A 27,802-nucleotide genomic window follows, 5' to 3' on the forward strand; every position below is an offset into this window, starting at 1 on the left:
CTGCTCGCGGGGGCTGAAAATGCTTAATTTTATTGCGTCATTCTTGGCGCGGACTTTTTTCGCGCAAAAACTTTCTGTGTCATTTCCGGCGTCGTACTTGTCGCCGGAAGTTGCGTCATTTTTTTGACGTTTTTGCTCCAAAAGTGTCGGCGTTAACGGATGTGGCGTAATTTTTGGGCGTCATTATTGTCTCCACAATATTTAAGTCTCATTATTTATTTGCTTCTGGTTGCTAGAAGCTGGTTCATTGGCATTTTTTCCCATTCCTGAAACTGTCATTTAAGGAATTTGATCAATTTTGCTTTATATGTTGTTTTTTCTATTACATATTGCAAGATGTCTCAGCTTGACCCTGAATCAGAAGCTACTTCTGGAAAATCGCTGCCTGATGCTGGATCCACCAAAGTTAAGTGTATTTGTTGTAAACTTGTGGTAACTGTTTCTCCGGCTGTTGTTTGCGATGAATGTCATGACAAACTTTCTAATGCAGATAATATTTCCTTTAGTAATGTTCCATTACCTGTTGCTGTTCCATCAACATCTAATATTCAGGGTGTCCCTGTTAACATAAGAGATTTTGTTTCTAAATCTATTAAGAAGGCTATGTCTGTTATTCCTCCTTCCAGTAAACGTAAAAGGTCTTTTAAAACTTCTCATGTTTCAGATGACTTTTTAAACGAACATCATCATTCTGATTCTGTTTCTGATACTGATTTTTCTGGTTCAGAAGGTTCTGTTTCAGAGATTGATACTGATAAATCTTCTTATTTATTTAAAATGGAATTTATTCGTTCTTTGCTTAAAGAAGTCTTAATTGCATTAGAAATAGAGGAGTCTGGTCCTCTTGATACTAAATCTAAACGTTTGAATACGGTTTTTAAACCTCCTGCAGTTATTCCGGAGGTTTTTCCCGTCCCTGATGCTATTTCTGAAGTAATTTCCAGGGAATGGAATAATCTGGGTAATTCATTTACTCCTTCTAAACGGTTTAAGCAATTATATCCTGTGCCATCTGACAGATTAGAGTTTTGGGACAAAATCCCTAAAGTTGATGGGGCTATCTCTACTCTTGCTAAACGTACTACTATTCCTACGGCAGATAGTACCTCCTTTAAGGATCCTTTAGATAGGAAAATTGAATCCTTTCTAAGAAAAGCTTACTTATGTTCAGGTAATCTTCTTAGACCTGCTATATCTTTAGCGGATGTTGCTGCAGCTTCAACTTTTTGGTTAGAAGCTTTAGCGCAACAAGTAACAGATCATAATACTCATAGCATTGTTAATCTTCTTCAACATGCTAATAACTTTATTTGTGATGCCATCTTTGATATCATTAGGGTTGATGTCAGGTATATGTCTTTAGCTATTTTAGCTAGAAGAGCTTTATGGCTTAAAACTTGGAATGCTGAGATGTCTTCTAAGTCAACTTTGCTTTCCCTTTCTTTCCAGGGTAATAAATTATTTGGTTCACAGTTGGATTCCATTATTTCAACTGTTACTGGGGGGAAAGGAACTTTTTTACCACAGGATAAAAAATCTAAAGGTAAATTTAGGTCCGCTAATCGTTTTCGTTCCTTTCGTCATAATAAGGAACGAAAGCCTGATCCTTCCCCTACAGGAACAGTATCAGTTTGGAAACCATCTCCAGTTTGGAATAAATCCAAGCCCTTTAGAAAGCCAAAGCCAGCTCCCAAGTCCACATGAAGGTGCGGCCCTCATTCCAGCCCAGCTGGTAGGGGGCAGATTACGTTTTTTCAAAGAAATTTGGATCAATTCGATTCACAATCTTTGGATTCAGAACATTGTTTCGCAAGGGTACAGAATAGGCTTCAAGATAAGGCCTCCTGCAAGAAGATTTTTTCTTTCCCGTGTCCCAATAAATCCAGTGAAGGCTCAAGCATTTCTGAAATGTGTTTCAGATCTAGAGTTGGCTGGAGTAATTGTGCCAGTTCCAGTTCTGGAACAGGGGCTGGGGTTTTACTCAAATCTCTTCATTGTACCAAAGAAGGAGGATTCCTTCAGACCAGTTCTGGATTTAAAAATATTGAATCGTTATGTAAGGATACCAACATTCAAAATGGTAACTATAAGGACTATTCTGCCTTTTGTTCAGCAAGGGCATTATATGTCCACAATAGATTTACAAGATGCATATCTGCATATTCCGATTCATCCAGATCACTATCAGTTTCTGAGATTCTCTTTCCTAGACAAGCATTACCAGTTTGTGGCTCTGCCGTTTGGCCTAGCAACAGCTCCAAGGATTTTTACAAAGGTTCTCGGTGCCCTTCTGTCTGTAATCAGAGAACAGGGTATTGTGGTATTTCCTTATTTGGACGATATCTTGGTACTTGCTCAGTCTTCACTTTTAGCAGAATCTCATACGAATCAACTTGTATCGTTTCTTCGAGAACATGGTTGGAGGATCAATTTACCAAAGAGTTCGTTGACTCCTCAGACAAGGGTAACCTTTTTAGGTTTCCAGATAGATTCAGTGTCCATGACTCTGTCTCTGACGGACAAAAGACGTCTGAAATTGGTTTCAGCTTGTCGAAACCTTCAGTCTCAATCATTCCCTTCGGTAGCCTTATGTATTTAAATTCTAGGTCTTATGACTGCTGCATCGGACGCGATCCCCTTTGCTCGTTTTCACATGCGACCTCTTCAGCTCTGTATGCTGAACCAGTGGTGCAGGGATTATACAAAGATATCGCAATTAATATCTTTAAAACGGATTGTACGACACTCTCTGACGTGGTGGACAGACCACCATCGTTTAGTTCAGGGGGCTTCTTTTGTTCTTCCGACCTGGACTGTGATCTCAACAGATTCAAGTCTGACAGGTTGGGGAGCTGTATGGGGGTCTCTGACAGCACAAGGGGTTTGGGAATCTCAGGAGGCGAGATTACCAATCAACATTTTGGAACTCTGTGCGATTTTCAGAGCCCTTCAGTCATGGCCTCTTCTAAAGAGAGAGTCATTCATTTGTTTTCAGACGCACAATGTCACAACCGTGGCATATGTCAATCAGCAAGGAGGGACTCACAGTCCTCTGGCTATGAAAGAAGTATCTTGAATACTTGTTTGGGCGGAATCCAGCTCCTGTCTAATTTCTGCGGTTCATATCCCAGGTATAGACAATTGGGAAGCGGATTATCTCAGTCGCCAGACATTACATCCGGGCGAGTGGTCTCTTCACCCAGAGGTATTTCTTCAGATTGTTCAAATGTGGGGACTTCCAGAAATAGATCTGATGGCTTCTCATATAAACAAGAAGCTTCCCAGGTATCTGTCCAGATCCAGGGATCCTCAGGCGGAAGCAGTGGATGCATTGTCACTTCCTTGGAAGTATCATCCTGCCTATATCTTTCCGCCTCTAGTTCTTCTTCCAAGAGTGATTTCCAAGATTCTAAAGGAGCGTTCGTCTGTTCTGCTGGTGGCTCCAGCATGGACTCACAGGTTTTGGTATGCGGATCTTGTCCAGATGGCCACTTGCCAACCGTGGACTCTTCCGTTAAGACCAGACCTTCTATCGCAAGGTCCTTTTTTCCATCAGGATCTCAAATCCTTAAATTTGAAGGTATGGAGATTGAACGCTTGATTCTCAGTCATAGAGGTTTCTCTGACTCCGTAATTAATACTATGTTACAGGCTCGTAAATCTATATCTAGGAAGATATGTTATCGAGTCTGGAAGACTTACATTTCTTGGTGTTCTTCTCATCATTTTTCCTGGCATTCTTTTAGAATTCCTAGAATTTTACAGTTTCTTCAGGATGGTTTGGATAAAGGTTTGTCTGCAAGTTCCTTGAAAGGACAAATCTCTGCTCTTTCTGTTCTTTTTCACAGAAAGATTGCTAATCTTCCTGATATTCATTGTTTTGTACAGGCTTTGGTTCGTATAAAACCTGTCATTAAGTTAATCTCTCCTCCTTGGAGTTTGAATTTGGTTCTGGGGGCTCTTCAAGCTCATCCGTTTGAACCCATGCATTCGCTGGATATTAAATTACTTTCTTGGAAAGTTTTGTTTCTTTTGGCCATCTCTTCTGCTAGAAGAGTTTCTGAATTATCTGCTCTTTCTTGTGAGTCTCCTTTTCTGATTTTTCATCAGGATAAGGCAGTTTTGCGAACTTCATTTAAATTTTTACCTAAGGTTGTGAATTCTAACAACATTAGTAGAAAAATTGTAGTTCCTTCATTGTGTCCTAATCCTAGGAACTCTAAGGAAAGATCGTTGCATTCTTTGGATGTAGTTAGAGCTTTGAAATATTAAGTTGAAGCTACTAAAGATTTCCGAAAGACTTCTAGTCTATTTGTTATCTTTTCTGGTTCTAGGAAAGGTCAGAAGGCTTCTGCCATTTCTTTGGCATCGTGGTTAAAGTCTTTGATTCATCATGCTTATGTTGAGTCGGGTAGAACTCCGCCTCAAAGGATTACAGCTCATTCAACTAGGTCAGTCTCTACTTCCTGGGCATTTAGGAATGAAGCTTCGGTTGATCAGATTTGCAAAGCAGCAACTTGGTCTTCTTTGCATACTTTTACTAAATTCTACCATTTTGATGTGTTTTCTTCCTCAGAAGCAGTCTTTGGTAGAAAAGTACTTCAGGCAGCTGTTTCAGTTTGATTCTTCTGCTTATATTTTCAGTTTTTTTCATTATAAGATTTAAACTTTGTTTTGGGTGTGGATTATTTTTCAGCGGAATTGGCTGTCTTTATTTTATCCCTCCCTCTCTAGTGACTCTTGCGTGGAAGATCCACATCTTGGGTATTCATTATCCCATACGTCACTAGCTCATGGACTCTTGCTAATTACATGAAAGAAAACATAATTTATGTAAGAACTTACCTGATAAATTCATTTCTTTCATATTAGCAAGAGTCCATGAGGCCCACCCTTTTTGTGGTGGTTATGATTTTTTTGTATAAAGCACAATTATTCCAATTCCTTATTTTTTATGCTTTCGCACTTTTTTTCTTATCACCCCATTTCTTGGCTATTCGTTAAACTGATTTGTGGGTGTGGTGAGGGGTGTATTTATAGGCATTTTGAGGTTTGGGAAACTTTGCCCCTCCTGGTAGGAATGTATATCCCATACGTCACTAGCTCATGGACTCTTGCTAATATGAAAGAAATTAATTTATCAGGTAAGTTCTTACATAAATTATGTTATATATATATAGATAGATAGATATATAGATAGAGATAGATAGATAGATAGATATAGATATATATATATATATATATATATATATATATATAGATATATATAGATATATAGATATATAGATATATAGATATATAGATAGAACACATACACACACTCACACACTATCTCACAAAAGTGAGTACACCCCTCACATTTTTGTATATATTTTTTATCTTTTCATGTGACAACAATGAAGAAATGACACTTTGCTACAATGTAAAGTAGTGAGTGTACAGCCTGTATACAAGTGTACATTTGCTGTCCCCTCAAAATAACTCAACACACAGGACCCCTAAGTGGAAATGTCCAAATTAGGCCCAAAGTGTCAATATTTTGTGTGACCACCATTATTTTCCAGCACTGCCTTAACCCTCTTGGGCATGGAGTTCACCAGAGCTTCACAGATTGCCACTGGAGTCCTCTTCCACTCCTCCATGACGACATCACGGAGCAGGTGGATGTTAGACACCTTGCACTCCCCCACCTTCCGATTGAGGATGTCCCACAGATGCTCAATAGGATGCTCAATAGGGTTTAGGTCTGGAGACATGCTTGGCCAGTCCATCACCTTTACCTTCAGCTTCTTTAGCAAGGCAGTGGTCATCTTAGGGTGTGTTTGGGGTCGTTATCATGTTGGAATACTGCCCTGCTGCCCAGTCTCTGAAGGGAGGGGAGATTGTGGGAGGCGCTCTGCTACTAAATATGTCCTTACAAATATATATTATGTTGAATCAAATTTTAAAAAATAAATAAAATAAAAATAGAAAAAAAAAAGAAAAAAAAGAAGAAATCATAGGTGCTTAAGGTTTACTTTGGGAGAAGTACACCTTTTGTGTTATTCCTTTTTCCATTTTCCTTCGAAGTAAACCTTAGGCACATATGATTTGAGGAGGAAAATATTTCTATATTCTAATTTCTTGATCTTTAAAAAAAAAAAAAAAATGTTTTTTTTTTCTTTTTTTTTTCTTTCTATTTTTCTTTTAATTCTTTTTTTTTTTTTTTGATTCAACATAATATATATTTGTAAGGACATATTTAGTAGCAGACGGCTCTTTGAGCGCCTCCCACAATCTCCCCTCTTTTTATCTTTTGTTATTGGTTACATTTTTTGGAGAGAAGTGTAACATTTAGTGGGTGTGCATAGTGCTGCTGGAACCAGGCTCCTAGACAAACTTTGCTGATTGTCTGAAGGGAGGGGGTCATGTTCTGCTTCAGTATGTCACAGTACATGTTGGTATTCATGGTTCCCTCAATGAACTGTAGCTCCACAGTGCCGGCAGCACTCATGCAGGCCCAGAGCATGACACTCCCACCACCATGCTTGACTGTAGGCAAGACACACTTGTCTTTGTACTCCTCACCTGGTTGCCGCCAAACATGCTTGACACCATCTGAACCAAATAAGTTTATCTTGGTCTCACAGGACATGGTTCCGGTAATACTTATTCTTAGTCTGCTTGTCTTCAGCAAACTGTTTGCAGACTTTCTTGTGCATCATCTTTAGAAGACCAATTTTATGCAGTGTGCGGCTTATGGTCTGAGCACTGACAGGCTGACCCCCCACCCCTTCAACCTCTGCAGCATGGCAAGGCCTGTTCTGAGTGGAACCTGTCCTGTGAAACCGCTGTGTGGTCTTGCCCACTGTGCTGCAACTCAGTTTCAGGGTCTTGGCAATCTTCTTATAGCCTATGCCATCTTTATGTATAGCAACAATTCTTTTTTTCCGATCCTCAGAGTTTTTTGCCATGAGGTGCCATGTTGAACTTTCAGTGACCAGTATGAGAGAGTGTGAGAGCGATAACAACAAATTTAACACACCTGCTCCCCATTCACACCTAAGACCTTGTAAAACTAACGAGTCACATGACAACGGGGAGGGAAAATGTCTAATTGGGTCCAATTTGGACATTTCCACTTAGGGGTGTACTCACTTTTGTTGCCAATGGTTTAGACATTAATGGCTGTGTGCTGAGTTATTTTGAGGGGACAGCAAATTTACACTGTTATACAGGCTGTACACTCACTACTTTACATTGTAGCAAAGTGTCATTTCTTCAGTGTTGTCACATGAAAAGATATTAATAAATATTTTCAAAAATGTGAGGGGTGTACTCACTTTTGTGAGATACTGTATGTACTGTATGTATATGTATATATATGTGTGTGTCTGTGTGTGTATGTGTGTATATATATATATATAAATATATATATATATATATATATATTTTTTTTTCCTTTCCTAAGACATGGGGAGTCATTATTCCAGTTACTAGTGGGAATCTGTGTCACTCCACTCCCCTACCCATAATCCTCAGTCATTCTCTTTGCCTCTGTCAATGGAGGAAATGGAGTTTGGAAGAAGGGCTTTGTAGCTAAAATCTCTGCTTACCTCCAAGTCCAAGCTTCTGGCGCTTCCTTACAAGGGTAAAACCTTGTTTGGACCTGGCATGGCAGAAATAATTTCTGATATTATGGGTGGAAAAGGGTCTTTTCTACCACAATACAAGAAGAACAGATGTCAAAGTAATTTTCGTTTCTTTAGTAACTTTAAAGGTCAAAAGTCTTCCTCTACCTCTTCCAAACAGGAGCAGTCCAAGTACGCTTGGAAACCCAATCAGTCTTGGTACAAGGGAAAGCAATCAAAGAAACCCTCAGCTGAGTCTAAGGGATCGGATCAAGTGGGGTGCAGACTTTCTCGGGTTCTTCAAGCGTGGATACGAGATGTCCGAGATCCTTGGGCTGTGGACATAGTATATTAGGGTTACAAAATAGAGTTCAAATCCTGCTCTCCCAAGGGCAGATTTCACCTCAAGATTATCTGCAGACAGGATAATACGAGAGGCATTCTTGAACTGCATTGAGGACCTTTTCTCCCTGGGAGTGATTGTTCCAGTTCCACTAAAGGAACAGGTTTTAGGATTTTATTCTAACCATTTTAGACATGAAGTGTCTCACCAAATTTCTCAGGGTACCGTCCATTCATTCCATTCTTCCTTTGGTTCAAGAGTGTCAGTTCATGACGACCATAGAGCTGAAGGATGCATATCTTAATGTTCCTATTCACCGGGATCATCACAAGTTCCTGAAATTCACTTTTCTAGACGAGCACTTTCAGTTTGTGGCTCTTCCATTTGGCCTTACCACAGCTTTCAGAATTTTCTCAAAGGTTTTGGGGGCTCTCTTGGCAGTGGTCAGGTCTTGGTAATTACAGTGGCGCCCTACCTGGACGACATATTGGTTCAGGCGTCTTCTTTTCAACAAGCAAACTCTCATACAGAGATCTTGTTTTATTTTCTATGTTTCCATGGATGAAAAGTGAATCTGGAGGAGAGTTCCCTTGTTCCAGCTACAAGGGTGATTCTTTCCTCTTGCCTCTCTTTACAGTCTACTGTTCCGCCATCAGTGGCTCTATGTATGGAGGTAATTGGTCTGATGGTCGCTTCCATGGACATCATTCCCTTTGCTTGATTCCAATTGAGAGCTCTGCAATTATGCATGCTCAGACAATTGACCGGGGACCATTCAGATCTCAGAGGATAGATCTAGACCAGTCGACAAGAGGCTCTCTTCTGTGGTGGCTTTCTCAGGAGCATCTGTCTCAGGGCACATGCTTCCGGAGACCTTCCTCTGTGATTGTGTCCACGGACGCCAGCCTGCTAGGCTGGGGAGCAGTCTGGGACTTGTTAAAGGCATGAGGACTATGGACTCGGGAGGAGTATGCTCTCCCCATAAACCTCTTGGAGTTGAGAGCAGTTTACAATGCTCTGATGACTTGGCCTCAGTTGTCCTTAGCCCGGTTTATCAGATTCCATTCAGACAATATCACCTCAGTGGCTTACATCAACCACCAGGGAGGAACTCTGAGTTCCTTAGCCATGAAGGAGGTGTCTGATTATTCAGTGGGCGAAGCTCACAAATGTCTATCTTCATGCACATTCCAGGAGTGGACATCTGGGAGGCGGATTTCCTGAGCAGATAGACATATTATCCCAGGGAGTGGGCTCTCCATCCGGAGGTGTTCTCCAGATTAACCCTCTAGTGGGGGGTGCCGGAGTTGGATCTGATGGCATCTCGGCAGAACGCCAAGCTTCCAAGGTACGGTTCAAGGTCAAGAGATCCGTAGACAGCTCTGATAGATGCTCTGGCGGTTCCTGGGAATTTTGATCTAGCATTCCTGTTTCCTCCATTTGCGCTCCTTCCACGAGTCATTGCTCGTATCAAACAGGAGGGAACATCAGTAATTCTAAAAACTCCTACATGGCTTCGCAGAATCTGGTATGCAGACCTGGTGAATATGTCATCTCTTCCACCTTGGAGGTTACCTTTGAGGAAGGACCTTTTAACTTGGGGTCCATTCATCCATCCAAATCTCGTTTCTCTGAAGCTGACTGCTTGGAGATTGAACGCTTAGTTCTGAGTAAGTGTGGGTTTTCTGAGTCGGTCATTGCGACTATGATTCAGGCTCGCAAGCCTGTCAGTCGAAAAATTTGCCATAAGGTATGGCGTAAATACCTTTATTGGTGTGAATATAAAGGCTACTCTTGGAGTAGGTTCAGGATTCCTAGGATGTTGTCTTTTTTCCAGGAAGTTCTGGAGAAAGGGTTGTCAGATAGTTCTATGAATGGTCAGACTTCTGCATTATCTATTCTTTTACAGTAGCGTCTGGTGGATGTGCCAGATGTTTAATCTTTTTGTCAGGCCCTGGTCAGAATTAGGCCTGTTGCTCCTTCTTGGAGCCTTAATCTTGTTCTTAAAGTTTTGCTGCAGGCTCCGTTTGAGCCAATGCATTCCATAGATATTAAAGATATTAAAATCTTGGAAGGTTTTGTTTCTTATTGCTATATCTTCTGCTCGAAGAGTTTCAGAACTCTTGGCTTTGCAGTGTGATTCTCCTTATCTTTCATGCTGATAAGGCGGTTCTTCTTTCTAAATTGGGGTTTCTCCCTAAAGTGGTTTCTGATAGAAATATTAATCAGGAAATTGTTTCTTCTCATAAGGAACGTCTGTTGCAGACCTTGGATGTTGTGCGTGCTCTAAAATTCTACCTACAGACGACTAAGGATTTTTGCCAGTCTTCTGCCCTGTTTCTTTGTTTTTCAGGAAAGCGTAAGGGTCAAAAGGCTACTTCTACTTCTCTTTCCCTCTTGTTGAGAAGTATGATTCGTTTTGCTTATGAGACTGCTGGACAGCAGCCTCCTGAGAGATTTACAACTCATTACACTAGGGCTGTCTCCTCTTCTTGGGCTTTCAAAAATGAAGCTTCTGTGGAACAGATTTGCAAGGCTGCAACTCGTTCCTCTCTGCATGCTTTTTCTAAATTTTACAAATTTGATACTTTTACCTTGACTGAGGCCTCTTTTGGGAGAAAGGTTCTTCAAGCGGTATTGCCTTCTGTTTAGATCTGCCTGTCTTGTTCTCCCTCCCTATTCATTCCGTGTCCTCTAGCTTGGGTATTGGTTCCCACTAGTAATTGGAATGACGTTGTGGATTCTCCATGTCTTCGGAAAGAAAACAAAATTTATGCTTACCTGATAAATTTCTTTCTTTCCGAACATGGAGAGTCCATGACCCCACCCTTAATTAGACAGTTATTTTTGACTAAACCTCAGGCACCTCTACACCTTTTGTGTTATTCCTTTTTCCATTTTCCTTCAGTCTAATGACTGGGGATTATGGGTAGGGGAGTGACACTTAAAGGGACACTAAACCCAATTTTTTTCTTTCATGATTCAGATAGAACATACAATTTTAAGCAACTTTCTAATTTACTCCTATAATCAATTTTTCTTCGTTCTATTGCTATCTTTATTTAAAAAGCAGGAATGTGATGCATAGGAGCCGGCCCATTTTTGGTTGAGAACCTGGGTTATGCTTGCTTATTGGTGGGTAAATGTAATCTTCCAATAAGCAAGCGCTATCCATGGTGCTGAACCTAAAATGGGCTGACTGATAAGATTTACATTCCTGCTTTTAAAATAAAGATAGCAAGAGAACGAAGAAAAATTGATAATAGGAGTAAATTGGAAAGTTGCTTAAAATTTCATGCTCTATCTGAATTATGAAAGAAAAAATTTGGGTTCAGTGTCCCTTTAACAGCTTTGCTGTGGTGCTCTTTGTCTCCTCCTGCTGGCGAGGAGTGATATTACCACTAGTAATTGGAATGAGGTTGTGGACTCTCCATGCCTGTAAAGAAAGAAATTTATCAGGTAGGCATAATTTTTTTTTTTTTTTTAATTTTTCATAATTTTAAGGTGCAGTAGAGTAGAGACCCACCCTTCCCTCCCCCCTCCCACTCTGGACAGCCTACTGGCCAGTATCACTGTCTTTAACAATGGGAGATCTGGCTTCATATGGTAAGAGAGCACAAACTATTAGCTTTTTTTGTAAAGTATTTCTAACATTCTGATGTGTTTTTATGTTCTGTTGTACTTTTATAACTGAGCAAAACCATTTTTGCCAGGATTTTGACCGCAATGATAAAAAAGTACTTTGTTTTTTATTACAAGTGCATGAGAAAATAATACTTAAATGTTCACTGTTGGATGGTATCAATTTTAAATTTAAAATGTATTTTAGTATTCTCACTAAATTTCTGTTTCTTTTTTCTGAAAGGCTTAATATTGAAGAAACTTCTACACACTGGGAACTCTTTAAAGGTACAAAAAATATTTGTTTTTTAATGTCAAATTAAACTTTCGTGATTCAGATGGAGCATTCAGCTTTAAACAAAAAACTTTCCAATTTACTTCTATTATCAAATTTGGTTTGCTCTTTTTGTATCCTTTGTTGGAAAGCATTCCTAGATTGGCTCAGGAGCAGTAATGCACTGCTGGAAACTGACTGCTGATTGGTGGCTGCGCATATATGCCTTATGTCAATGGATCCCCTGATGTGTTCAGCTAGCTCCCTGTAGTGCATTGCTGCTTTTTCAAGAACGAATACTAAGAGAATGAAGCAAATTTGATAAAAGAAGTAAATTGGAAAATATTATATGTTCTATCTGACTCATGAAAGAAAAATGTTAATTTCATATTGCTTCTAACTTGATTTTGTAGATAGTTCTGTCTTGGTGGCATGAATGCTTATGTAAGTCTGCAATAATCTAAACACAATTTGCTTAGGTTGTGTAGCCTGCATGAATATGAGAAACCAGAATATCACTATGAGAGAAAACATTTTATTTACTGATAAATCTCCTGCATTATGTTAGTGTAGTAGAAAAATTATGCTTTCATTATTTACTTTTTCTGTAATTTAAAGGGCCGCTATAATTTTAGCACTAGTGACACTGCAACTCTGTGTTTAACCCCTGCAAAGGAGTTTCTTTCGTATGATAATGATGATAGTCCATAGGGCTCCATAACATGTGGGATATAATTCACATGCAAGAAAGCCGCAACCTCCTACTGCCACTAAGGAATTATGTCCTGTTCCTGTGTATATTACTCAGAGGGCTACTACTGACTTTACCCCTGAGTTTAAAAATAATTTACACAAAGCTATGGCAGAATATTTAGCGTATCCCCAAGCCTAGTAAGCGTAAACGCAAGTCTGGGGATTTACATTAATTTTTTAATGTAAACATGCAACCTCAAATTCATGTCTTGCTTCAGAGCTCTGGCACTGAGGATTCAAAATCATCCAGTTCAGATGGGGAAGTGTCATCTGGTGAACAGGTCCCTTCTCCTGACCTTGAATTTGATAATGCTTATAGATTTAAAGTAAAGCATATCCACACCTTGTTACATGAGGTTCTGAGAACTTTTTCTGAGGAAAATCCTTCTGAAAACAAACAAGTAAATCAGTTAAATGATGTTTTGAAAATGCCACCAAAAATTCCAGAGGTATTTCAGGTTTAAGATTTGGTTTCTGAATATAGCACCTCTTTCAGAGACTCAGTGGACTGCAAATTAGAGTCTTTCTTCAGAAAGCTCTTCCTGCAGACTGGTCGTCTGCTTAAACCAGCAGTGTCTCTTACCTATGTTGCTGAAGCAGGGGCCCTTTGGTGTAATTCCTTATCCAAAATGGCTGCAGAACAATATTCTGCTGAGGACCTCCAGAACGGCATTAAGGCACTCAATATGGATAATGCCTTTATATGTGACACAGTAATGACATCATCAAGTTTGATGTAAAAAATATGTCTATGGCAGTCCTTGCGAGAAGAGCCTTATTGTTAGTCATGGTCAGCAGACATGGTATCAAAAAATAGGTTAATGACTCTTTCCTTCCAAGGGAAAATTCTATTTGGTCTCATTCATTATGACTGTTACTGGATGTAAAAGAAACTTTTCTCCCTTAGGAAAAGAAACCTAAAGGAAAGAACAGACCAAGTAATAGGTTTCTTTCCTTTTGTTCCTAAGGAGACCAGAAGTCCCCTCTTCTCAAAAGTCCTCAAGAGTCCTCCAAGCCCCCCTGAAAGCCTAGTTTTCCTGGGCAAAGAACAAGTAGTCCAAGAAGTTCAAAACCCACACCAAATCTGCATGAAGGTGTGGCCCCCAGACCAGAATCTGTTCTGGTAGATCAAGGACCCCTGGTTTTTAAAACATCATATCCCAGGGTTACAGAATAGGTTTTCGCTCCAGTCCTCCATAAAGATGTTTCCATTTGTCTCATGTCCCCAAAAATCCTGTAAATGCGGCTGCCTTCCTGCAGTGTGTTTGTATTTAAATGATATGAGAGTAATTATCCCAGTACCCTTGTCTCAACAGGACCAAGGGTTTTACTCCAATCTGTTCATTTTCCCAGAGAAGGAAGGGACTTTCAGACCCATTTTAGATTTGAAAACCCTTAACAGTTTTTCAGGCTCCCTACTTACAAGATGGAAACAATTTGCGCAATTTTACCCTTAATTTAACAGGTTCCTTGCACTTTCACGAAGGTGTTAGGAGCCTTGTTGGTGGTGATCAGAGCACAGGGGATCTCAATTGCCCCTTATCTGGACGATATCTAAGCTCCTCTGCCTCTAGCTGTTGCCCATACCCAAAAGCTCCTATATTTTCTGCAAGATCACAGTTGGAGAATCAATGTTCCAAAGAACTCTTTATCTCCAGCTACAAAAGGTGTCTTTTCTATGAATCATCATAGATTTAGTCCTAATGTGATTATTTCTGACATGCAGATTCAAACTTCAGAAGGCCTTCTGTCCCTGCGACATGCTCCATTTCCATCAGTTGCTCAATGCATGGAGATAGTGGGTCTTATGGTTGCGGCTTCAGACACAGTTCCCTTTTCCAGTCTCCACATGCTACACCTTCAATTATCTATGCTCAATCAGCGGTCAAAGAATTATCTGCAATTGGACCATTAGATTGTTCTGGATTTCCCCATCTGACAGTTTCTCTCTCTCCCTCTATCTTTTTCTCTTGATGGATACAAAGTCCTTCTTTGACCCTTGTGGTGTCCTTTCTTTATGGCTGGGGAGAGGTCTGGAATTCTCAGAGATCGCAAAGATTTTGGTCCCCGCTAGAGTCAAGGTTACCAATCAACATTTTGGAACTCTGAGCGACCTTCTTCGGGGCTCTTCAGTCCAGGCCCCTCCTAAAAGAGGAAAGGTTAATCAGTTTCCAGTCGTACAATATTACGGCGGTGGCCTACATTAATCATTAATGCGGAACTCGCAGTCCACTGGCATGCAGAAAGTGTCCCAGATTCTGTCTTAGGCAGAGAAGAATCAACGCTCCTTGTCAGCAATTCACATTCCAGGACTGAACAATCGGGAAGCAGATTATCACAGCCGTCAGTCGGTTCGTCCAGGACAGTGGTTTCTCTAGCAGGACATCTTCAATTAATTATCAAATGGGGCTTACTGGACATAGATCTGATGGCCTCTCACTTAAATCGCAAACTTGCAGTGTATTATGCAAGGTCAAGAGATCCAAAGGCTCCGATGATAGACGCCTTGGTGTGCCCATGGAACTGTTATCTATTATACTTGTTTCCTCCATTTGCTCTACTTCCAAGAGTAATTTCTCGAATCAGACAGAAGTCACCTTCAGTGATATTGATTACTCCAGCCTGGCCCTGCAGAACATGGTATGCGGATCTAGTGCAGATGCCATATTTTCCATGGCTTCTTCCTCTAAGACAAGATATATTGTCTCAAGGGCCTCTTTTCCATCAGAATCTCAAATCTGTAAGTTTAATGGTGTGGAAGTTAAAGCTTAGTCTTAAAATACAGATGGTTCTCTGACTCAGTTATTTAAACAAGAAAACCTGTTACCCAAAAAAATGTATCACACGTTTTGGAAGGCATATTTTCATTGCTGTTCTTCCAAAAAAAAATTCTTGGTATTCATTTAGAATTCCTAGAATTCTCCAGTTTTACAAGATGGCCTTGACAAGAGTTTTTCTGCTAACACTGAAGGGTCAAATTTTTGCCTTATCTGTTCTCTTTCATAGAAAGTTAGCTAAACTTCCTGACGTGTGACCTTTATTTCTGCCCTTGAATTTAAATTTAGTTTTCTCAGTTCTGCAAGTTCCTCCTTTTGAAACAATGCTCTCCATAGATATCAAGCTATTATCCTGGAAAGAGCTTTTCTTGCTAGCCATTTCATCTGCCAGGAGAGTTTCTGAGTTATTGGCTTTATCTAATAATTCTCCATGTTTAGTTTTTCACACAGATATAGCAGTTCTTCAAACTAAATATGGTGGTTTCTTTGGGAAATATAAATCAGGAGATTGTTGTCACTTCTTTGTTTCCGGATCCTTCTAATTCTAAGGAACGGCTTTTACATAATCATGTTGTTGTTTTATCTTTAGACAATATTCCAGCTTGTTCACTACTCTGGGACTTGTAAAGGGCAGAAGGTTACTGCTGTAGCTTTGGCCTCTTGGCTCAAATAGACAATTTACAAGGCTTACTTGGTGGCAGGAAAACCACCCGTAAAACAAATCACAAAAATGATGCATCTTTGGAGTAGATTGGCAAAGCAGCGACATGTTTTTTTAAAATGTTACCGCTGTGATATTTTTGCTTCTTTGCAAGCAGCTTTTGGCAGAAAAGTCCTTCAGATTGCAATATCTGACAAATAGGAACTGCTATAAAATTGTCCCACCCATTCTGTAACATGGACTATCTGCTTGGGTAATTAATTCCACATTTTACAGAGCCTTATGGACTATCATCATCATCATACGAAAGAAAACAAAATTTATGCTTACCTGATAAATTATTTTCGTTCCGGATGATAGTCCAAAGGCCAGCCTGTTATCAATTTTTCGGGAAACCGTTCTGATTTGCACCTCTGCTTTGTCTTTCCTACATATCTGTTTCCTTTTCTCTGCTCGACTTTACTTTAAACTTAGTAGAGAGGGGAGGTGGGAGAGATTAAAGCTTTTGTGTGGGTTCTTGACCTCCTTCTAGTGGCAGGAATTATATCCCACATGTTATGGAGCCCTGTGGACTATCATTAGTCCGAAAGAAAAAAAATTCAGGTAAGCATATATATTTTTATATATTTAAAAAAAAAAGGAAAAAAAAAAAAAGGTTTTTATCCACACTGCTACTAGGCAAATCTTAAAGGGACACTGAACCCAAAAATTTTCTTTCGTGATTCAGATAGAGCATGCAATTTTAAGCAACTTTCTAATTTACTCCTATTATCAATTTTTCTTTGTTCTCTTGCTATCTTTATATGAAAAAGAAGGCATCTAAGCTTTTTTTCTTGGTTCAGAACTCTGGACAGCAGTTTTTGATTGGTGGATGAATTTATCCAACAAACATCAGCAAGTATAACCTAGGTTGTTCACCAAAAATGGGCCGGCATCTAAACTTAAATTCTTGCATTTCAAATAAAGATACCAAGAGAATAAAGATTTGATAATAGGAGTAAATTGCTTAAAATGCCATGCTCTATCTGAATCACAAAAGAAAAAAATTGGGTTCAGTTTCCCTTTAAATATATAAACATTTAAAGTGACATTAAAATAATTTTTATGTACATATAATATGTATCAGCAATCAATACTTAGATTTATTGTGTCTGTATGAAATATTTTATAAGCGTTTAAAACAAGCCCTTTCTTAGTGTAATTTGCAGGGTTTGCTAACAGTAATGAATTTCATGGATAGCGTGTCAAGTATGTTTATCATACCTCGGCTTCTGTAGCCAATCAGAGCCTGATGTAAATATACTCATGCAAAGACCAAAACAAGCACTTTGTTACTGGGTTACTTAACTTATGAATATGTGCATTATTTATTTAGTTAGTGAAATGAATGCCACAAATGGCCACGGTTTGCAGTATTGGACTTATTTTGGTGCTATACTTGTTAGAGTAAAATTGCAACACACACATATATGCATTTACATAGTAGATGAGGTTGAAAAAAGACAGAAGTCCATAGAGTTTGGCTTATACAAATCTTAATTTCTCCAACATTGGTGTGTCCGGTCCACGGCGTCATCCTTACTTGTGGGATATTCTCTTCCCCAACAGGAAATGGCAAAGAGTCCCAGCAAAGCTGGTCACATGATCCCTCATAGGCTCCGCCCACCCCAGTCATTCTCTTTGCCGTTGCACAGGCAACATCTCCACGGAGATGGTTAAGAGTTTTTTGGTGTTTAAATGTAGTTTTTTATTCTTCTATCCAGTGTTTGTTATTTTAAAATAGTGCAGGTATGTACTATTTACTCTGAAACAGAAAAGGATGAAGATTTCTGTTTGTAAGAGGAAGATGATTTTAGCAGACAGTAACTAAAATCGATTGCTGTTTCCACATAGGACTGTTGAGATGAAGTAACTTCAGTTGGGGGAAACAGTTAGCAGACTCTTCTGCTTAAGGTATGACTAGCCATATTTCTAACAAGACTGTGTAATGCTGGAAGGCTGTCATTTCCCCTCATGGGGACCGGTAAGCCATTTTCTTAGTCAAAAACAAACAAAATAAAGGGCTTATTATGGGCTAAAAAACTGGTAGACATTTTTATGGGCTAAATCGATTGCTTTATTTGTGCATATTATTCAAATTTAGGCTAACAATTGACATTTATAATCTTGGGGAACGTTTATAAAACGGCAGGCACTGTATTGGACACCTTTTTCAGTCAGGGGGCCTTTCTAGTCATAGACTGAGCCTCATTTTCGCGCCATTAATGAGCAGTTGTTTTTTGAGAGCAGGGCATGCAGATGCATGTGTGAGGATCTAAGAATCTCTGAAAAAGCTTTTAGAAAGTGTCATTTGGTATTGTATTCCCCTCAGGGCTTGGTTGGGTCTTAGCAAAGACTGTATCTGGGACTGTATAGGGGTTATTTTAAGGGTTAAAGCTCTGAAAATTGGTGTGCAATACTTTTAAGGCTTTAAGACACTGTGGTGAAAATTTGGTGATTTTTGAACAATTCCTTCATACTTTTTCACATATTCAGTAATAAAGTGTTTTCTGTTTGAAATTTAAAGTGACAGTAACGGTTTTATTTTAAAACGTTTTTTGTGCATTGTTGACAAGTTTAAGCCTGTTTAACATGTCTGTACCTTCAGATAAGCTATGTTCTATATGTATGAAAGCCAATGTGTCTTCCCATTTAAATTTATGTGATAATTGTGCCATAGCGTCCAAACAAAGTAAGGACAGTACTGCCACAAATAATGATATTGCCCAAGATGATTCCTCAAATGAGGGGAGTAAACATGATACTACATCATCTCCTACTGTGTCTACACCAGTTTTGCCCATGCAGGAGGCCCCTAGTACATCTAGTGCGCCAATACTTATTACCATGCAACAATTAACGGCTGTAATGGATAACTCCATAGCAAATCTTTTATCCAAAATGCCTACTTATCAGGCACTGAAGAGCAAGAGGACGCTGATGATAATTGTTTTGTCATACCCTCACACCAATCTGAAGGGGCCATGAGGGAGGTTTTGTCTGAGGGAGAAATTTCAGATTCAGGAAAAATTTCTCATCAAGCTGAACCTGATGTTGTGACATTTAAATTTAAATTAGAACATCTCCGTGCACTGCTTAAGGAGGTATTATCTACTCTGGATGATTGTGACAATTTGGTCATTCCAGAGAAATTATGTAAGATGGACAAGTTCCTAGAGGTTCCGGTGCCCCCGACGCTTTTCCTATACCCAAGCGGGTGGCGGACATAGTAAATAAAGAGTGGGAAAAGCCTGGCATACCTTTTGTTCCCCCCCCTATATTTAAGAAATTATTTCCTATAGTCGACCCCAGAAAGGACTTATGGCAGACAGTCCCCAAGGTCGAGGGGGCGGTTTCTACTCTAAACAAACGCACTACTATTCCTATCGAAGATAGTTGTGCTTTCAAAGATCCTATGGATAAAAAATTAGAGGGTTTGCTTAAAAAGATTTTTGTACAGCAAGGTTACCTTCTACAACCAATTTCATGCATTGTTCCTGTCACTACGGCAGCGTGTTTCTGGTTCGAGGAACTAGAAAAGTCGCTCAGTAGAGAATCTTCATATGAGGAGCTTATGGACAGAGTTCACGCACTTAAATTGGCTAACTCTTTTGTTTTAGATGCCGCTTTGCAATTAGCTAGATTAGCGGCGAAAAATTCAGGGTTTGCTATCGTGGCGCGCAGAGCGCTTTGGCTAAAGTCTTGGTCAGCGGATGTGTCTTCCAAGACAAAATTGCTTAACATTCCTTTCAAAGGTAAAACATTATTTGGACCAGATTTGAAAGAGATTATTTCAGACATCACTGGGGGAAAGGGCCACGCCCTCCCACAGGATAGGTCTTTTAAGGCTAAAAATAAGCCTAATTTTTGTCCCTTTCGCAGAAACGGACCAGCCTCTAATTCTGCATCCTCTAAGCAAGAGGGTAATGCCTCACAGCCCAAACCAGCCTGGAAACCAATGCAAGGCTGGAACAAGGGTAAGCAGGCCAAGAAGCTTACCACTGCTACCAAAACAGCATGAAGGGATAGCCCCCGATCCGGGACCGGATCTAGTGGGGGGCAGACTCTCTCTCTTTGCTCAGGCTTGGGCAAGAGATGTTCAGGATCCTTGGGCGCTAGAAATAGTTTCTCAAGGTTATCTCCTGGAATTCAAGGAACTACCCCCAAGGGGAAGGTTCCACAGGTCTCACTTATCCTCAAACCAAATAAAGAGACAGGCATTCTTACATTGTGTAGAAGACCTGTTAAAGATGGGAGTGATACATCCAGTTCCAATAAGAGAACAAGGAATGGGATTTTATTCCAATCTGTTCGTAGTTCCCAAAAAAGAGGGAAAATTCAGACCAATTTTGGATCTGAAGATCCTAAACAAATTTCTCAGGGTACCATCGTTCAAAATGGAAACTATTCGAACGATCCTACCCACCATTCAGGAAAGTCAATTTATGACTACCGTGGATTTAAAGGATGCGTACCTACATATTCCTATCCACAAGGAACATCATCAGTTCCTAAGGTTCGCTTTTCTGGACAAGCATTACCAGTTTGTGGCACTTCCATTCGGATTAGCCACTGCTCCAAGGATTTTCACAAAGGTACTAGGGTCCCTTCTAGCGGTTCTAAGACCAAGGGGCATTGCAGTAGTACCTTACTTGGACGACATCCTAATTCAAGCGTCGTCCCTGTCAAAAGCAAAGGCTCATACGGACATCGTCCTAGCCTTTCTCAGATCTCACGGATGGAAGGTGAACAAAGAAAAAAGTTCTCTGTCCCCGTCAACAAGAGTTCCCTTCTTGGGAACAATAATAGATTCCTTAGAAATGAGGATTTTTCTGACAGAGGTCAGAAAATCAAAACTTCTAAGCTCTTGTCAAGTACTTCATTCTGTTCCTCGTCCTTCCATAGCGCAGTGCATGGAAGTAATAGGATTGATGGTTGCAACAATGGACATAGTTCCTTTTGCACGAATTCATCTAAGACCATTACAACTGTGCATGCTCAGACAGTGGAATGGGGATTATACAGACTTGTCTCAGATTATTCAAGTAGATCAAAAGACCAGAGATTCACTTTGTTGGTGGCTGACCCTGGACAATCTGTCACAGGGAATGAGCTTCCGCAGACCAGAGTGGGTCATTGTCACGACCGACGCCAGTCTATTGGTCTGGGGCGCGGTCTGGGAATCCCTGAAAGCTCAGGGTCTATGGTCTCGGGAAGAGTCTTTTCTCCCGATAAACATTCTGGAACTGAGAGCGATATTCAATGCTCTCAGAGCTTGGCCTCAACTAGCAAAGGCCAAATTCATAAGGTTTCAATCAGACAACATGACGACCGTTGCATATATCAATCATCAGGGGGGAACAAGGAGTTCCCTGGCGATGAAAGAAGTGACCAAGATAATTCAATGGGCGGAGGATCACTCCTGCCACTTGTCTGCGATCCACATCCCAGGAGTGGAAAATTGGGAAGCGGATTTTCTGAGTCGTCAGACATTCCATCCGGGGGAGTGGGAACTCCATCCGGAAATCTTTGCCAAAATAACTCAATTATGGGGCATTCCAGACATGGATCTGATGGCACCTCGTCAGAACTTCAAGGTTCCTTGCTACGGGTCCAGATCCAGGGATCCCAAGGCGACTCTAGTAGATGCACTAGTAGCACCTTGGACCTTCAACCTAGCTTATGTATTTCCACCGTTTCCTCTCATTCCCAGGCTGGTAGCCAGGATCAATCAGGAGAGGGCCTCGGTGATCTTGATAGCTCCTGCGTTGCCACGCAGGACTTGGTATGCAGACCTGGTGAATATGTCATCGGCTCCACCATGGAAGCTACCTTTGAGACAGGACCTTCTTGTTCAGGGTCCATTCGAACATCCGAATCTGGTTTCCCTCCAACTGACGGCTTGGAGATTGAACGCTTGATTTTATCAAAGCGTGGGTTTTCAGATTCTGTAATAGATACTCTGATTCAGGCTAGAAAGCCTGTAACTAGAAAAATTTACCATAAAATATGGAAAAAATATATCTGTTGGTGTGAATCCAAAGGATTTCCATGGAACAAGATAAAAATTCCTAAGATTCTATCCTTTCTACAAGAAGGTTTGGAGAAAGGATTATCTGCAAGTTCTCTAAAGGGACAGATCTCTGCTTTATCTGTTTTACTTCACAAAAGACTGGCAGCCGTGCCAGATGTTCAAGCATTTGTTCAGGCTCTGGTTAGGATCAAGCCTGTTTACAGACATTTGACTCCTCCCTGGAGTCTAAATCTAGTTCTTTCAGTTCTTCAAGGGGTTCCGTTTGAACCTTTACATTCCATAGATATTAAGTTACTATCTTGGAAAGTTTTGTTTTTGGTTGCAATTTCTTCTGCTAGAAGAGTTTCAGAGTTATCTGCTCTGCAGTGTTCTCCACCCTATCTGGTGTTCCATGCAGATAAGGTGGTTTTGCGTACTAAGCCTGGTTTTCTTCCGAAAGTTGTTTCTAACAAAAATATTAACCAGGAGATAGTTGTACCTTCTTTGTGTCCGAATCCAGTTTCAAAGAAGGAACGTTTGTTACACAATTTGGACGTAGTCCGTGCTCTAATATTCTATTTAGAGGCTACTAAAGATTTCAGACAAACATCTTCCTTGTTTGTTGTTTATTCTGGTAAAAGGAGAGGTCAAAAAGCGACTTCTACCTCTCTTTCCTTTTGGCTTAAAAGCATTATCCGTTTGGCTTATGAGACTGCCGGACGGCAGCCTCCTGAAAGAATCACAGCTCACTCCACTAGGGCTGTGGCTTCCACATGGGCCTTCAAGAACGAGGCTTCTGTTGACCAGATATGTAAGGCAGCGACTTGGTCTTCACTGCACACTTTTGCCAAATTTTACAAATTTGATACTTTTGCTTCTTCGGAGGCTATTTTTGGGAGAAAGGTTTTGCAAGCTGTGGTGCCTTCCGTTTAGGTGACCTGATTTGCTCCCTCCCTTCATCCGTGTCCTAAAGCTTTGGTATTGGTTCCCACAAGTAAGGATGACGCCGTGGACCGGACACACCAATGTTGGAGAAAACAGAATTTATGCTTACCTGATAAATTACTTTCTCCAACGGTGTGTCCGGTCCACGGCCCGCCCTGGTTTTTTTAATCAGGTCTGATGAATTATTTTCTCTAACTACAGTCACCACGATATCATATGGTTTCTCCTATATATTTTTCCTCCTGTCCGTCGGTCGAATGACTGGGGTGGGCGGAGCCTAGGAGGGATCATGTGACCAGCTTTGCTGGGACTCTTTGCCATTTCCTGTTGGGGAAGAGAATATCCCACAAGTAAGGATGACGCCGTGGACCGGACACACCGTTGGAGAAAGTAATTTATCAGGTAAGCATACATTCTGTTTTTTTTTGAGATTGGTCCCCAGACTGCACTCCATACTCAAGTTGAGGTCTTAACAGGTTTTATATAGTGACAGAATTATACTTGCATCAATGCCTCTTTTAATACATGCTAGATGTGCGCCCATTTTTAGCTTATCTATAAGTACTCTTAAATCCCTTTCCTCTATTTTGCTAAATCTAGTCCCATTTCAGTCATAGGTTGCCTGCTTATTTTAACTTCCAAAATCTAGAACCTTACATTTTCCAGCATTAAATCTCATTTTCCATTTACCTGCCCATTTTTCTAATATTTGTAAATCTTGTAAAGCAATTTCATCCTGCACTGACCATATGACCTTACACAACTTTGTATCATCTGCTAAAATTGAGATGTTGCTATTTAATATTAAAAAGAACAGCGCCCAGCACTGATTCCTGGGGAACTCCACTGATTACATTAGTCCAAACTGAGTATGATCCATTTACTACTACTCGTTGCCTATATTTATTCCAGTTATTTATGCATGAGCTAACATTTTCAACTATTCCCAGTCCCTTAATTTTGTTTATCTCTCATGTGGCATTGTATCAAATGCCGTTGCAAAATCCAAGTATACTGTATATCACATCAACTGATTCCTCTTTCTTAATATTTTACTTCATTCCTTGTAGAATCTAATTAGATTTGTTTTTGACACGGTTTATTTCTCATAATTTCCACAGATATTTGTGTGCTGCACTTTTACTGTGTTAATTGTCGATATTAAGTGCCAAAATGAGCCTAATGCTGAAATAATGTGCATATCTTAATAAACTAAAGAAAACTCTTTACACAGTGGAATCCAAATAGATAAAAGGGGAATTAATGTTCTGTTAATTTAAAATATTAAAATTTAAAGATACCATTGCTTTTTCAAATTTTTTTTTTTTTTTTTAAACATGGGGCTCATTTTATCAAAAATATATTCATGACTGTTTATGGGCCATAAAAGCATTAAACAGTTGATTCCAGTGATTCAGTCCATTAATAGTACTTACTCCGAATTTTATGTTGAGCTCAATAATTCTCTGAATTTGTCTTTTGATAAATAATTGCACTGTACGAGTTGTTAAATTTTTTTTTAAACTTGTCTGATATGTTATTTTATTGCAAGACAACATAAATGTCTTGTAATTACAATGTGTTTACTATCCCTTAAAGCAGAAAGTGACTTATCAAAACCATTTAATGTTAAAAGCTTTGGACTTAGCAGTAACCTCCTAATATAGCACTGTTGGAAATATTTATAATGAAATAAGGCTTGTTGTCTCCTATGTTCCTCATATGGGAGACTGGATTAATTAATGCTAAATTATTCCTAAACAGGCGTTATACATGAGGATTGATATAAATACGGTAGCTTCAAAGTTAGCTTTTGTTATGTCGTGCTTCCTTTTAATGCCATTACAGTTGGAAACCCTGTTGATTAAAGATCATAGTCATCCTTTTCTCTTTTAGTCATAAATTCATTAGTTTAAAACTACCAATAAAACTGCAATCTATTTTTTTTTTAATTTTAAAGAGTAATCAACTTTTAGAAGTATTCTTCCAGTGATGAGTAGTTCAGTTTTTCCATTTAGCCTTTAACTCACCTAAAGTCTTGATGCAGAATATTGCAGTGAGCGCTGTTTATTTGTATCTAACTTGACATACACAATGAAGGACCTTAAGCAAAATGCCACTGCTACTCCATATATGAGGGTGGGTAGGCTTTTTGGTATATGACTAAATTGGTTTAGTGGAAAACCAGATTACCGTTGCAGAAATACTTCTAAAAAAAATGTGTTGCCTTTTTTGCTTCTTCCTTTTTTGTAAGTAATTATGGCCATGTGTGTATTTATTGACTAATAGATTGTATAAACTACTAATTTGACATAGGTTAAGATACCTGATTATAGCATTATTTCTCAGATCCGCCTTGAAGGACTGCGTTTGTTCCTCTTATGGCTTCAAGCACTTCAGAACAACTGCAGTTGGGAGCAGCTCTATATATTTGCATGTCTCATTCCGGGATTCCCTGCACCACCATCTGACCATGGGATTTATACACTGGATAGCCTAATCAACCTTCCTTTGAATCTCCAGGAAAGTAAGTATTTATCAGTTTCCTTTTAAGTTGTATGTGTTACTTTAGAAATTCAGACATTTTAGATTTTTTTTTAGGGCAGAGCATCTTAATAAAATCAGTGTAAAGCCTATCTCCCTCAATTTTCTTGTGCAACATACACAATCAGCAGGTTATGTTTACACACAGTTTGCTATACTCACTAGGCATCCAAAATTCTGTAATTTTTTATTAGTTTTGCAAATGAATAACAAATTTACCTTGGTTTGTTCTGATACATTTGTTTCCATCTTAAGGGGAGGAGAGTCCACGGCTTCATTGATTTCTTTTGGGAATTAAGAACCTGGCCACCAGGAGGAGGAAAAGACACCCCAGCCAAAGGCTTAAATACCTCCCCCACTTCCCTCATCCCCCCAGTCATTCTTTGTCTTTAGTCACAGGAGGATGCAGAGAAGTGCCGGAGTTTCGGAGTAGTCTCTTATGGAGGGTAGTTCTATTCGCATTGGGACTGGAGTTTTAAGTAGTCCTGTCAGCCTCTCAGTGAGAGCCTGGGTGAAAGTTAGAGTCCGGAGATGCAGGGAGAGTCTTTCTGCGAAACTATTTCGAATCATATTAACAGCTCCACAAGCAATCAGCGATTCAAGACAAGTTTCGCTGCCTGCTTTCTACACTCAAGTCCATGTCAGGAGCGAGGCTACTAACCTGTCACACTTGAAGGACCTTGTTCCTGTTGCACGGCGTAGATTCTGGTAAAATAGTTTCATTTTTTATTACTAATGATAACATAGAAGACAGGGTCACAGTGTGGCGCCTCTTTATCTTTACAGAATCAAGGGTTAATATTCCTGGAAGGGATATTATTGAACAGGGGGGGGGGGGGGGGTTATACGTGATATTGTTTATTGTGTCATTGCTGCATTATGTGCGAGATGAGGCTATGGTAATGTGTGACTGGGTGTGCCTATCTCTCCTCTGTTGATATGTGGCGCAGGAGACGTAAATCGGTTTCTGTGGTCTGGGTCCTAGGAGGTGGTGAATGCCCCGGCCATTGGCAGTATAAAGGTGCCTTTTTTTGTAAATTAGTTAGTCTGATCAAAAGCGCAAGCTATGGAGGACTCTGACGTGTTAGAGGGCTCTCCATCTTTAACAAAGTCTCATTCCTGTGTTTATTGTGAGGAGGTTCTGGTAGATCAGCCTGCTCAACTATGTTCCACATGCCTTGATAAAGTTACAACATCTAAATGTAAGCGGATGTCTAGTACTACTGAGCCGTCAACTTCTAAAGGTTCTTTGTCATGTGAGGTGCGTTCCCTACATTCATCTCCGTTTGCACATGCAGCACCCCGGGGTCCAACCGTTACTCCTTCGGGAGAGAATCGTTTGCTGTCAGACTTTGCGGACCAACTGGAATCGGCGGTTTCAAAGGTGATCCATGCCTTACCACGTTCTGCTAAGCGCAAGCTCGGCCCAGCATTTGTCTACGCCGATGGAAGATCCATAGGCTTTATAACATGACAAGGCCCACTACGACTCTTCGGAGGAGGCCCCTTCTGGGTCAGAGTCTGCGTTATCTAAACCTCTGGCTGCGGAGGAGCCTGGTTATAGGTTTAGGATGGAGAATTTGCTCTTTCTGCTGTGCAGGTGCTTGCTACTCTGGAGGTTCCGGAAGCTAAGATCCCAGAGGAACCTGCGATTCCTAAGCTTGACAAGGTATAAGAGGACAGGGTAGTACCTCAGACTTTCCCGGTTCCTGTTAAGATGGCAAATACTATTAAGAATAAATGGGAGCAATTAGGTTCGTCCTTTTCCTCTTCTTCTTTTAAAAACTGTTCACCGTTCTGGACTCTCAGCTTGAGCTGTGGGGGACCATCCCTAAGGTGGATAGGGCCATCTCTACGCCCGCGAAGCAGACTATTCTCCTCGAGGATAGTTCGTTGTTTAAAGAGCATAGGGATAAAAAGCTAGAAAACATGTTGAGAAAGATGTTTCAGCGCACAGGGTTTGTTTTTCCGCCAGCAGCGGTCGCTGGAACTGCAACATATTGGTGTGAATCTCTGTGTGAAATGGTTGCGGTGGAGACCCCCACCGAGGAGATACAGGAGAAGATCAAGGCGCTGATGGTCGCCAATTCTTTTATCTGTGATGCCAATATGCAGATTTGCCTGAATGCTAAGGTTTTTCTGTTTTAGCGCGCAGGACTCTGTGGCTAAAATCTTGGTCTGCGGACATGACCTCTAAATCAAGGCTGTTCCCTGCCGTTTGA

At 40.2% G+C, this 27,802-nt stretch overlaps 1 protein-coding gene across 9 annotated transcripts in view; it reads left to right on the top strand.

Moving 5' to 3' along the window:
- RALGAPA1 (Ral GTPase activating protein catalytic subunit alpha 1) overlaps positions 1-27,802 on the top strand; it is a 1,007,748-nt gene that overhangs the window by 192,406 nt on the left and 787,540 nt on the right. For all 9 annotated transcript variants that reach the window (XM_053697738.1, XM_053697739.1, XM_053697743.1 and 6 more), the window contains exons 5-6: positions 11,819-11,862; positions 25,386-25,563. In XM_053697738.1, coding sequence (XP_053553713.1) covers positions 11,819-11,862; positions 25,386-25,563 — 222 coding nt within the window. The remainder of the gene's footprint in view (positions 1-11,818; positions 11,863-25,385; positions 25,564-27,802) is intronic.

This window comes from Bombina bombina, chromosome 1 (assembly GCF_027579735.1).
Source record: "Bombina bombina isolate aBomBom1 chromosome 1, aBomBom1.pri, whole genome shotgun sequence".
NCBI lineage: Eukaryota > Metazoa > Chordata > Amphibia > Anura > Bombinatoridae > Bombina > Bombina bombina.